The following is an 11,783-nucleotide window of genomic DNA, read 5'->3' as shown; positions in this document are numbered from 1 at the left end:
AAAATGATCAAAAAGGTCCACTATGAAAAATAGGATGGTTTTTTAATGATATATATATATATATATACTATATCGCTCTTATATTATTTTTAAAAAATAATTCACAGCTTGAAAATTATTGATGATATTTGAGAAAAAATCAATTCGGTGTGTAGAAAGTGTTTAGACATGCACTTGTTAGTTGACAAAGACTTGCGAGCGGATCGCTTTCAGTTGAATACGATCGAAAAGTCATTGTCAGCAATGGACATCCCTTGCCGACGATGTCATTTCAGCGAAAGCGCCGAAAGCAATATCGTTCAATCGATCAAAGTCGCGTCGTGTCCGTTTCCACTAGTATTTTCATTATGATCGGTTCGGAAAGGACTCGCTTTATTCTTCGAATTAGTGTCTTTCATCTTCTTTTAACTGATTTTTCACACTCGTGGAATTTAACGTCGCTGAACATATCGGATGACGTTCTAATATGGAGATTCGCCGTGTGGAGAAATCGCGCTTTTCTGGCAATTCCCAGGTAAGTAGGCAAATAAAGATAAGAATTGTGAGTAATCCGCACAATCCGTGTCACATAATATGCGTAATATCAAATATATAACAATTAATTCTAGAATAATTTTAATATCCCTTTTATTTTTACTTCTTCAAAAAATTGAAACGGCTAATTGCAAAAAACTTGCAACTTAAATATTTCTTCCATTTTTTAAAAGAAATATGAGCTTATTGTCTTCTCGCTCGATTTCTTATTAATAGTTTTAAAATGCTAATCGTAATCACGAGTGTAAAATATGCACGGGATATGAAATATTAATAAATATGATTTAATGCATTCTGTGCGGTAACTTATGTTGTACAAAGTTAAAAAATTTTGTTTTCTCCGAATAAATACATTTGATATACATTGCTAAATATATTATTACAATATATTATCAGATCAGGAAATGAAAAGGGAGAAGAATGGAAACCAACTTTAGTGGAAGTTTTCTGGCCTGAAATTAATTTGTCATTAAACGTTGCAAACGCAGCAATCTCTCCAAAGCTTTTCCCTAAAGAAGGATCAGAGCACGATTATGAAACTCCCGTATCCGTAACTGGATTAGACGTGGATGCTCGAGGACGATTATGGATTCTAGACGCGCCCGATGGACGTGATCGTTGGCCTCGAATTCTCATTTGCGACTTGAAACGAAATGATCGATTGGTATATCTATTAAATTTTACATTATCTCTAAATCTTAGGACCGCGTCAATTAATCTCTGGACGAAAATTTCAAAGCATTAGTATTTTTTTCCGTGTTTAAATTTAACGTTCGTTCGGGAATTTTTATTTTGTTATCATACTCTACGATCGGCAATTTCCACAAAAAAAATTCGTCCAGAAATACTTTTATATTTTTAACAAGATTTTTTGTACTTTTAACAAAGTTATAAATAAAAATATGGGCTGGTCTGAGAAATACGACACGTACAGTCCGCAGTAGAGAACTGAACTTTAATTTAAAATTTCATAAAACAAAGTGCGATTTACAGAAATTATAAAATAACAGACTTTTTTGCTATTAATAGATTAATTAATGTGATATAAAATAATATGTTATTTAATCTTGAATCATCGAACTTGGATTTTATTTCTAAAGATAAATAAATATTTGGAACGGTTCCATCTATTTTTAAAAAATGTTTAAAAGGTATCATCCACCGAGTTAACTGAAGTGTCTTCGAAGCGATTAAGGTCTCTCGTGATTGATCCGCTCGAAGATCAATGGGGATTCTGTGGATATATCGCGGACGCCGGTGACGAAACGATCGTCGTTTATAGCTCGGGTAATTTACTTACATTGGATAGGATCCCAGAAAAGTTTATATGTGAGGCGCCACAGAAATTATTCTTAGTTTTTGTGTCGATTGCGATACGAATTCCAGGATTGCGCAAGTGGTGGAAATTGAGAATGTTACACGGACCCGAAATTCCTCGCGTGGAATCCATCGACCTCGCTGTTTCTCGGAGGAGTTCGACTTTATACATGACGGGGCATGATACGCACGATCTGTTTAGCATTGATCTGGAAAGGATTAGGACGGATGGTGTTTTACAAATAACACCTTCACGCGTGCGTGCCAAGTCAAATTATTTTTCGGTATTATTCATCGTACTGAATTGATAAATACATCAGCAGTGTTCCATATCTATATATCGACAATTTTTTATATACAAGTTTCAAATAAGAATGCAGACGAGGCAACTGTGTATGATTTTTTTTCATTGTCCGCATTTTCGATAATAATCTTTGAAAATGCGGACAATTATATTCGTAGATTCTTTTTTAATGATATTATTTTAGGAAGTACAAAATGTAACGGTGACCTGGCTTGGGAAGAAATTAGGCTCTTCCGTGGGCCTGTTGAGCGATTTAAAAGACGGCCTGCACTATTTTATGACTTCGGAGAGAGCCAGCGTGCGATGGGACACTAAGCTTCCTTTGAACGTAAATTATTTAATTCAATCCCCTCTAAAAGCCGCATTGTGAATAATTGATTGATCTGTCCTTTCAGGCGCAGAGTCATTCGGTTCTGGTACAAAACGATGACGTCCCGTGCATAACCGATTACATAATGGATGCGCGAAGAAACGTTTGGGGCTTAGTGAATTCGAAATGTCCCGGCGCAATAAAGAAAAATATTTCAAGTGATTCGATCCTTAAATTCAGAACAATTAAAATTCAAAAGTACTCTTATACATTGTAGTGCAATGATCGTTTTTTCAAATTTTAATAAAACACCTGATGGAAAGTTTCTCATAGAATTACGGTTGTCTTAATTCTTCGATCTTTGCCCTTATTTTTACTGTTAATTACTTGAAGAAAGTAACAGATAGAACGTCGGTATTTTCGAAATGAGGAATAACTCTGACTAAAAGGAAAAAAAAACATCAAATAGTTTTAAGACGTCTTTACCATAAATGAAACTAGTTTTATCCCTATTTATACATGGGTTACATAAGTTGGCACGTGTGGCTCCGTATACGTTTACGTATAAGCTGGCGTTTATTAGCCGTTTCGTTTTGACTTACATAACAACGCACAAAATTACAGGTATTATATATAATTAATTAATTAATCACTTTTTTCGATCGTTGAGCAGGCGAATAATTGCAAGGTTCAAAAGATTTGCCTTGAGAACTGACAGCTATATGCCGGAATCGATTTGAACATCGACAAGTAACTTTTACACTGGTCAACTCGTCCAAGTACCGCGATCTTATAGAGCGCGATAACATGCGAATCCTTTGTCATAGTTATTATGGCAGAAATAAACGTTATACATTAATTATCTAATTATCTATGCAACTGAAAGAAATGTTCCAGCGCGTTACATCAATTGATATAATATTCGCAGATTAAACTTGCTATCTACGAGGATCAAGGCGCAAGATGCTGCCGGTTACGTGACTAGATCAGCTACAAAATAGAACCTTGACCTTCCTATCTTTTTTTTAATTTAAGCGACGATAAAATGCATTAATTAATAGATTAACTGACGTCATAATATTGAGAAACGCCGTATGGTTTGATAATCGTCGCGAAGAAAAAATTTGATCGTTTGTTCGATTTGTAGAAGTAGGAACTAAAATCAACATAATTTTGCAAAAAATTATTTCGATGCCGTAAATAATAGAAAAATGTACCTTACGCTAATTGTTCGTGTCTCCATTGCCATTCCATTGATAACTATTTTTACGTGTCCGATGCATCGAAATACGAAGTATACTCTATAAAATTACCGATTTCAATTCCCCCCCCCCTGCTTGCGAGAATATCGAATATATATAATCGATACAGTCGCTCTGTTATTCCTGTCCTAACCAATGATTTCTATTCGTCGCAAGCCTTGACCACGGGATGAATGTTCACGGAGGCGCCCGAGCAGCTCACGGTGTTCTGTATATAATCCTGGAAGTTGCTCTCGATCACCCACATGAGTCTCTTGTAACAAGGAACCACTTGAGTCGGCAGTCGGCAATTGCACGCTTCACCCTTTTGCACCAGAAGGAAGTTTTCCTGTCTGAAGGGTGTCTCAGTGTTCCACATGTAGATATCGGATTCGCCTGAAAATAAATAAATCATTGTTCTCAAAAGTTTTTTTTTTACTGTATGACTTGCTGCGCAAATTACTTTCCCTCATTTTGAGAAATGCGGAGATAATCTATAAGACTATTCAATTATTTTCTTACATTCAATTTGCATAACTTTACGAAGAGAAGAATCTAAAATATCGTGCGAAGATCGATGCACGTCGGACTGAAACGCAAAACGCAAACTTACCCTTATTTCTGAAGAAAAGGGAGCAACCATTATCGGTTCCGAGAAGAACGATCTTCTGTTGCTTCGGCCCGACATCCACGACCGCTCCCTGAGTGAGGCCACGTCTCAGGTTCTCGGCCTTGATCGCGAAGAGCCTGTTGGATCCCAAGTAAGTAAAATACAACACCGGCGTGCCGCAGCTCTTCTTCACCAGCGTCGAGTAGAGAACGTCTCTGCGTTGGAGACCGGCGGTAACGGCGTTCGGAAGGATCACCTTGTATCCTCGGTCCCCGGTGACATTGTAAACGATAATGGACCTGGAGGCGGCGTCGGTCACGTACACATATACCTGGCCGTCGTCCGCGTAGTCGACCGTCAGATATTGCAGACGGGACTCCGGAGTCACCAGATTACTCAAATCGATCACCTTCACGACCTGTGGGACACCGTGTTTCAACGTGAATCGTTTATTTCAGAGCGGTGTAATTCTACCTTCAATACATATCATGAATTTTAATGAAATATCGCGTAAAATATTTGTGATTTTAACGAAATTGTTGAAAATCAGAGTTACGTGACTTACATCTAAAGATATTTTTCTGTTTTTTATATTAAAGTATTTTTTTAGAAGCTTATTTTCATTGAATGTGGTTTTTCCTTCATCAAATGATTGTAGTAATCAAGACATCTAAAAGATAAATGCTTCCGATAATAGCTTCTTTTCAATTAGAAATAATAACTGTCGTGTAATTATTATTAAAATTATTATACGCGAATTGAGAACTTGACTGGTAAGTACCTTCAACGTTTGTTAATCGTTAATTTCTCGTACCTTTCCGGATTTTACGTCAATTCCGACGACTTTCGGGGGACATCTGCGCACTGGCTGCTCCAAAGTGTTTACGATACCAACGTCCAATACCCACAAGATCTCTTGAATGTCCAGAACTAGGTCCACCACGCTCTGCAGCGCCTCGCAGTTGCCCTCTTCCTGGATCGCCCAGCAGGGGAACGGTGTCACCTTCGGCTCGCAAGTTTTTGGCTTCAATGACATGACACCCAGAGTGAACGGCACACCCGGCTTGTAGCGCGGCATCGCTACGATCGCATCGTTCTTGTAGATCTGTATTCTCGTGGCAATGACATTCCTGGGATGGTAACGCCCGCTCGTCGTGTAGATGTTCTTCGTGCTTTGGCATGGCCAATCCAAGCTGTTACCCGACAGGATGAACGACAGCTCCGACAGCAACACCTTTTCGCACACCGCCAACGATAAGCCACTAGCCAGGATCACCAGGCACAGAGCGCTCCTCGGGATTCTCATCCTGCGCCCGTTTCTTATGACACGTTGCAGTAATGTCTCGATGTTCTATAAAAACGCATAATAAAATTTAATTTTTAAATTACTCTCGAAAAATTATCCTATAATTGTAAACTTAACGAAATTTTACGCCAAATGGTAATTACTAAAGTTGATGAAGTTGTGATAAAAGTTAAACATATATAAATATAAATAAATAAGTATGTAGAATACATTTGTTCTTAAATCTATATGGATTTTGATTGACGCAAAATTTTTGAAACATTAAGAAGATATGTTGTTAAATTGTGTATAATAAAAATTGATTTATACATATATATATATATATATAATATTTAAAGAAATTTTAATAAGTATTAAGGAAATAAACAAAACAGTGCATTCTAAGTGAAGTAATAATACAAGGCAGCTGAATACGCGACGAATAAAAGGTATAAAAACTTACATCCCGTGCAATCGTTGGGCGAAAATTTTTGAATATGCGAATCACTTATACAGCTTTATACTTATATATACGCCGATTGTGAACCAACTGAGGTTGTTTACATTTTTATTGCACGCCACTGTCTCCTTCTACCCAATTATTTCGCAATGACTTTCTTGCTCAGGTTCGATTCGTAAAGAGGAAGTATCTCGTGGGGTACGCATTTTTAAATGTTATTTATAAATAACGACGAGTCCAGGAAGACGCGGAAAACGGCATGCTTTCAAATGCAGTTAAAACCAGGAAATGCAATGTACCAGAAAATGATTTCTTAGTCAGTTTTATTAATTTATCGCACTTCCGACTTCCGCTCCTACAAATAAACGCTATCTATAAACTTCTTTAATAAAATCATTTAATTTATTGTTATCCTATCTTTTTCAATAATGCTTTGTTCTGTAATTTTTATTCTCAAATTAATTTTTGTAAGAATTGGTATAAACAGGGTCGTCAAAGTTTATTCTTGCTGTACTGTTATAATTGTGCTTCTATATATCATTATTTTTCCAAAGAAAACTATTCTTTATATTATTTGTACTATTATTTGCAAACTATAAAAGTGTAAAAGAATTTAAATGTCTAGAAAATTTTCATACTTTCTATACCTTTCACATTCTTTTATAACATGCAAATGAATAGTATTCTACTTATTTCTAGTACCAAGTAATTCCTTCTTATCTTTGTTTTTATAATTGTAACATATTGCATTTATGAGAAGAAACTCTCCTTGAGATATTATTCAAACGCCCATCCTTTTTGTTCTTGTCACTTAATAAGAAAAAATATTCTTGTGCTCCAAAATAATTGAGTTACATTAAAAAAAAATTCGTTTATTGTATCTTTTATTAATAATAAATTCGCTGTAAGTATTTATAGAATTAACGCGCACTTTTGCGTTTGGCATTTCCAGTGTACATTTAATAGCATTTTGTGCGGAACTGCATTAAGGAACGTGTCCATGTCGACTCGCCGCGCGTCGCGGCTAAATATTTTTCAAACAAAGGCGTTGCGCAACGTTTCGTCTCCGATGTAAGCAGGATTATAAAACTGGCGTAGTTCGGAGGATTTTACAGTTTACGGTTTGATTCGATCGCCAAAAGAGACGCGATCGAGGCGGTCGGGTTACTCGAACGGACGAGGGAAGCTCACAGAAAGTAAGGATGCTTTTCGCACGAGCGGTGACGTTCGTCGTCGCCGTCGTCGTTCTCGTCGGTGCCCACGATTATGATGTCGAGAATAAGAAATGCGATCTGACCGGCATCGTCCAGTGGACCGGCGGCTCCTTCGAATGGCCTTGCGCGGCCACGAAGAGCATGTTCCATAATAACGGCCGTTTCATCTCGAAGAATGTCCTCGCCACCAGGGTTGCGATCTCCAAGGACGACGCCATCCTCGCTTTGCCCAGGTATGAGACGCGCAATTTCTAAATTTATAATGCAATTGCGATAATTATAATCAACTTAATGTTTTTGTTTCGTATTTCGGATATTTCTGCATGCGACTTTTTATTAACCCTTCGTTAAAAGATGTGATAAGATTATCTAGAAGAAGATTAGAGAGCAAAAATATATCTTTTATATCGAAATAAATTGTGTTTAGTAACATTCGATTAAGATTCCGAATTGAAACAGGTCTGAAACAGGTTCTGTTGAGTCGTTCTAGATAAAGAAAGTTGTAAAACATTATCTTACAGTAAAAATTTATGGTCTCACGAACTGATATCGATGTTTTCAATAAAAAATAAAGTTCTTTTAACATAGAAGAAATATTTCTCACATTATTCAACATTTATTTCACACGATATAAACATATAAACATATAAACATATTTATGCAGAGGAAAAAAAATCTGTTATAAAAGAACCCCACGAAAAAGCAACGCATTGTCGTTTATATTATTTACATAAATTATCACAACGTTGAAAAAAATTACTTTGTAAAAAGGAACAGCCAATTTTATTTGTACTATTTGATTCAACGTAAACGAATCGCTTCTCTCTAATTGCGTCCAAATCCAAGGCGAAAGGGTAACCGGATTCTCCGGTAAGTTTCTCTTTTAGACGGAGAGAGAAGCCGCAAGAGAAAAGTGCACTCATTGCAAATCGCGTGTTACGTCAGTAGCGATCGATACACGACGGTAACAATCTTCGCGAAAATTAACGAGAGGCACGAGTTCGGACGCGAATCGAGATTGCGAGACGCGATCGTGATCCGCAAGTTTCCAACGCGGAAAAAAAAATCAGTCATCTTGCTGATATCTACGGGGATATATTTTTATGCCCGTGTTCGGAAGATAACGGCGGTAGTTTTTCCTCTCCAACGTGGCAATCGAAAGACTCACCATCGAAAGACTCACGTCCGCAAGTCTTGTCACGGTTGCAGATCCCGTAATGAGAATGTCCGCACACGTGTGTGTAACGGTGTTGCGACATTGACGGCGGCGATCGTATCTGCCGCGTTTCACGAAGGGGAGGCGTTTATTGGTATTTACAGCTGTAAACGCATCGAAATGCACTTCACCTCGACGATAAAAGCGCTTAATCGCGATATCTTCATCGTACTTCCTTTCCATTATACGTGCATGATCATTAATCTTACCGATCGTCGGCGATTTTGCACGCGGGGTTAACACGCGATATTACCGGGTTAATGCTCAATGTCATTAGGCAGCGTTATTTGTATAGTTGATTGCCAATTAACGAACAAGTGCAAGGCATATATCTCACAAAGTTTGCTCTTGATCGATTGAATATAGCAAATCGATCGTAAGGTGTAAAGAATGCGCACTTCGGCAATTTATATAATTCGAGAAGCGTATATAATCTTATTTGTATAGTAGATTTACGACACTCCGTGCATACTAACCGTGAAGCAACATGATTTTAAGAAAGAACATTAATAAAACGTTCAAGGAAATTAAATGTTGAAACACGAAATTGCCGCACAAATCTCGTGTTTAATATTTTCCGATGATAATACGAGAGATAGAGATAACGAGAACAATGATACCTTGAATTAAGAAATATACTAATGTTTCCAAATGTTCCTTCAGATACAAGTCTGGCGTGCCGGTGACACTAGCCAAAGTCTCCCTGAAAGATAAGAACTGTCAGGCCAGTCTCTCGCCCTTCCCCTGTTGGTCGCTCCAGGAGGAAGGTGTGCACACCGCGCTGCAAAATGTCGTGGACATCTATTTGGATCCCCAGGATATCCTGTGGGTGCTGGACACGGGTGTCGTGAAGTCCCTCGAGCAACCGGAGCGCAAATGCCCGGCGAAGGTTGTCGCCATCAACGTAAAATCCGGCAAGGTGAGACAATCCATTTCTGAAACTCGCGTTTTAAAAAAGCTGCATGTTGTTTTCTTCTTATAGAAGTTCCATCGAAACATACAGATAAAAAAGAACCATTTCTTTTTACATAAAACTCTTATTATGAATTATGAAAGCACATGCAAATGTGCTTTATTATATTTATTTGCATTATTTAAAACTCTCTCCTTTGGTAAAAAAAAGTAATGAAGAAATTACTTATTCCATGTTTTATATAATTTTTTCAGTCACACCATTTGCGCACGCATTCATGTTATTAATCCACATCGCTTTTCCTTTTTTCCTTTCGCAATGTGTTATGCAAGAAGAATTTTAAGCGCCTTTCTTTTAACAAAAACAAACCATCGCGATAATATTCAATTAAAAAGCTATTTCGCGTAAGCGTTGCGATATTTATTTGAATTTATCAAGAAAAGTACAACGTTATTTCTAGTTCGATATTTTAAGAGAGAGACGGTTTTTTTAATTGTTTTTAACACAAAGACAGAATTGTATAGGCAACATATAAAATATTTCTCTTTTCTTTTTTCTCAAAAATTGGATCGATTCCTCGATTGCGTAACGTTGAACGACAGAACATAACGCAACGGATGTTTCTTTCTCCAGGTCGTGAAATACGTCGACCTGTCCGGCCTGACGAGCAGCTCGTCCCGCCTGCAGTACGTCGTGGCCGACTACAATCCGGACGGCCGCGTCTTCATCTACGTGTCCGACGCAGCCGCGCGGGCGATCCTGGTGTACGACGTGACCTCGGGTCGCGGATACCGCGTCGTGCTTCCGCCGGCGGTGACCATGAGCTGCGACCGCCGCGACGTGCTCTACCTCGCTCTGTTGCGCCACAACGACGGCACCACCTGCCTGCTCTTCACGTATCTGGGCAGCAGCCGTCTGTTCACCATCCGCACGGATCACCTCCGGAGCGGTAACGCCCACGGCAAGATAAACGATCGCGGTCCGAAGCCGAAGAAGATGGTCATCCTGGGCACGGACAACGGCAGCGCGCTCTTCTTCCGCTACGAGGGCGAGGGCGAGGTCTACAGATGGGACTGCGTCACTCCCTTTGTGCCCGCCAACTTCCAGCCGGTCTACAAGAGCCCGCGGGACGAATGCTGCCTGGCGACTCACATCGTGCCCGATTACAAGAGAGGACGGATGCGCGTCCTCGAGAGCAACTTTGGGGATTACATGCAAGGCACCGTCGGCTGCGGGGCCACTCACGCCTTGGTCCCGATGTAGAGGCGAGGTGCTTCTCGCTCTGCCCCGATCGTGAATAGATCGGGGAGAGAAGGAACATAGGAAGCGCGCAGGTTGATAACAGCGACATGTTTCTCGGCCCTCCCTCGATCGAGAGTACTCCAGCCGGGAGATCAATTACACAATTCGATGAGATTACCTTTCCACGCTATAGAGATGCGGAACAATATGTACCTTACGCCAATTGTCGTGTCTCCCATTGCCATAAGTGTACAGCGGTAAAGATCACTCTTGTGTATATGTGTATGTGTATACGTGTGTGTATATATACGTGTGTCTGTAGCGTCGAAACTCGAAATCGCCAAAATTACATCGGCTGCATTACGCGTTCTTTTGCAGCCGACGATGCAAAAACCCCGACGGTGAGCGAAATGTCAATCGCTGACATTCGTCGGATGGAGAAATAAACGTACTATAAAAATTCTGCGTTTTTAAATTTGCCCCAAACGCGAGATTCGCGTTTCTGGTCTGCGCTCTCGACGCATCTCTCATCGGTTTGAATCTCTGCGAATCAGAAATTAAATTACTTTATGCGCCAATCTTCTCTGATTAATCGCGCGGCTCAGTTGGCGCGAATTGATTCGCCGCTTTTGATCAAATACTTAAATTTTTTTAACCACGATTAATATAATTAAATTAAACTCAATTAAACTCTGCATTAGATTTTCTTGGTTTATCGAGCGTATTCTCCAAAGTCTAAATTTTTATCTAGAATTTTGTATATATTTTTTACAGATTATAAAAAGATCGCCTTATCTTTGCCTCGATCAGAATTATAAAGTTACGTGCAACAAGTTCCATACGTTTGAAAGGAGAAAAAAAAAGAAACGCCTGCGAATTGCGTTGGGCGTGAAAAAGTTAATCACATCGCGTGTGTTCTATACGCAGACCCGGCACATGCAATTCGCCAATAACACCTTTCCTTATACTCTCTATACCTTCCACTTCTCGTTTTCCTTTGTAAAGCAACGCACGTGCTCGGCATAAATTAATAGCTTGTACCGAGGACGAAGAGTGCGTTTGATTCTCAACGCGGCATCGGTTTTCCTTTCGAATTCCCATGTCCAGTTTACCAACAGCTTTTTACATCGAAATGTC

The 11,783-nt window shown here is 39.1% G+C and overlaps 3 protein-coding genes across 4 annotated transcripts; 2 read left to right on the top strand and 1 right to left on the bottom strand.

The window, feature by feature from the left end:
• The first annotated feature begins 133 nt into the window (after nt 1-133).
• On the top strand, nt 134-2,791 carry LOC143902277 (uncharacterized). Of its 2 annotated transcripts, none has more exons than XM_077415022.1 (6): nt 134-514; nt 931-1,198; nt 1,686-1,821; nt 1,921-2,135; nt 2,340-2,483; nt 2,551-2,791. In XM_077415022.1, exons 1-6 carry the CDS (start codon nt 264-266, stop codon nt 2,740-2,742), a joined length of 1,206 nt encoding a protein of 401 aa, XP_077271148.1. In that variant the 5' UTR covers nt 134-263; the 3' UTR covers nt 2,743-2,791. The 2 variants fall into 2 exon arrangements, with proteins under 2 accessions (XP_077271148.1, XP_077271149.1); XM_077415023.1 differs by having other exon boundaries at nt 158-514; nt 1,921-2,108.
• A 140-nt stretch (nt 2,792-2,931) lies between these two features.
• Yellow-g (L-dopachrome tautomerase yellow-g) lies at nt 2,932-6,208 on the bottom strand. The gene is made up of 4 exons (XM_077415024.1): nt 6,065-6,208; nt 5,131-5,667; nt 4,320-4,734; nt 2,932-4,102 (listed from the first exon to the last, which is right to left on the bottom strand). Exons 2-4 carry the CDS (start codon nt 5,620-5,622, stop codon nt 3,870-3,872), a joined length of 1,140 nt encoding a protein of 379 aa, XP_077271150.1. The 5' UTR covers nt 5,623-5,667; nt 6,065-6,208; the 3' UTR covers nt 2,932-3,869.
• Nucleotides 6,209-7,159: 951 nt separating this feature from the next.
• Nucleotides 7,160-11,075, top strand: LOC143902280 (dopaminechrome tautomerase-like). The gene is made up of 3 exons (XM_077415025.1): nt 7,160-7,508; nt 9,155-9,410; nt 10,038-11,075. Exons 1-3 carry the CDS (start codon nt 7,264-7,266, stop codon nt 10,665-10,667), a joined length of 1,131 nt encoding a protein of 376 aa, XP_077271151.1. The 5' UTR covers nt 7,160-7,263; the 3' UTR covers nt 10,668-11,075.
• The last annotated feature ends 708 nt before the right edge of the window (nt 11,076-11,783 follow it).

Source organism: Temnothorax americanus, unplaced genomic scaffold (assembly GCF_048541705.1).
Source record: "Temnothorax americanus isolate GAGA-0224 unplaced genomic scaffold, ASM4854170v1 Scaffold4, whole genome shotgun sequence".
Lineage (NCBI taxonomy): Eukaryota > Metazoa > Arthropoda > Insecta > Hymenoptera > Formicidae > Temnothorax > Temnothorax americanus.
This window is presented reverse-complemented; position numbering and strand designations above follow the sequence as displayed.

Bases quoted from the DNA above. Each gene is read 5' to 3' on its own strand.
- Yellow-g (XM_077415024.1), bottom strand. From the start codon at position 5,622: ATGAGAATCCCGAGGAGCGCTCTGTGCCTGGTGATCCTGGCTAGTGGC. The intron at 4,735-5,130 runs GTACGAGAAATT...GGTGTCCCACAG, and splicing joins TTGACGTAAAATCCGGAAAG to GTCGTGAAGGTGATCGATTT. The intron at 4,103-4,319 runs GTAAGTTTGCGT...ATTTATTTTCAG, and splicing joins CCTTTTCTTCAGAAATAAGG to GCGAATCCGATATCTACATG.
- LOC143902280 (XM_077415025.1), top strand. From the start codon at position 7,264: ATGCTTTTCGCACGAGCGGTGACGTTCGTCGTCGCCGTCGTCGTTCTC. The intron at 7,509-9,154 runs GTATGAGACGCG...ATGTTCCTTCAG, and splicing joins GCCATCCTCGCTTTGCCCAG to ATACAAGTCTGGCGTGCCGG. The intron at 9,411-10,037 runs GTGAGACAATCC...TTCTTTCTCCAG, and splicing joins TCAACGTAAAATCCGGCAAG to GTCGTGAAATACGTCGACCT.
- LOC143902277 (XM_077415022.1), top strand. From the start codon at position 264: ATGTCATTTCAGCGAAAGCGCCGAAAGCAATATCGTTCAATCGATCAA. The intron at 1,822-1,920 runs GTAATTTACTTA...TACGAATTCCAG, and splicing joins GATCGTCGTTTATAGCTCGG to GATTGCGCAAGTGGTGGAAA. The intron at 2,136-2,339 runs GTATTATTCATC...ATATTATTTTAG, and splicing joins CCAAGTCAAATTATTTTTCG to GAAGTACAAAATGTAACGGT.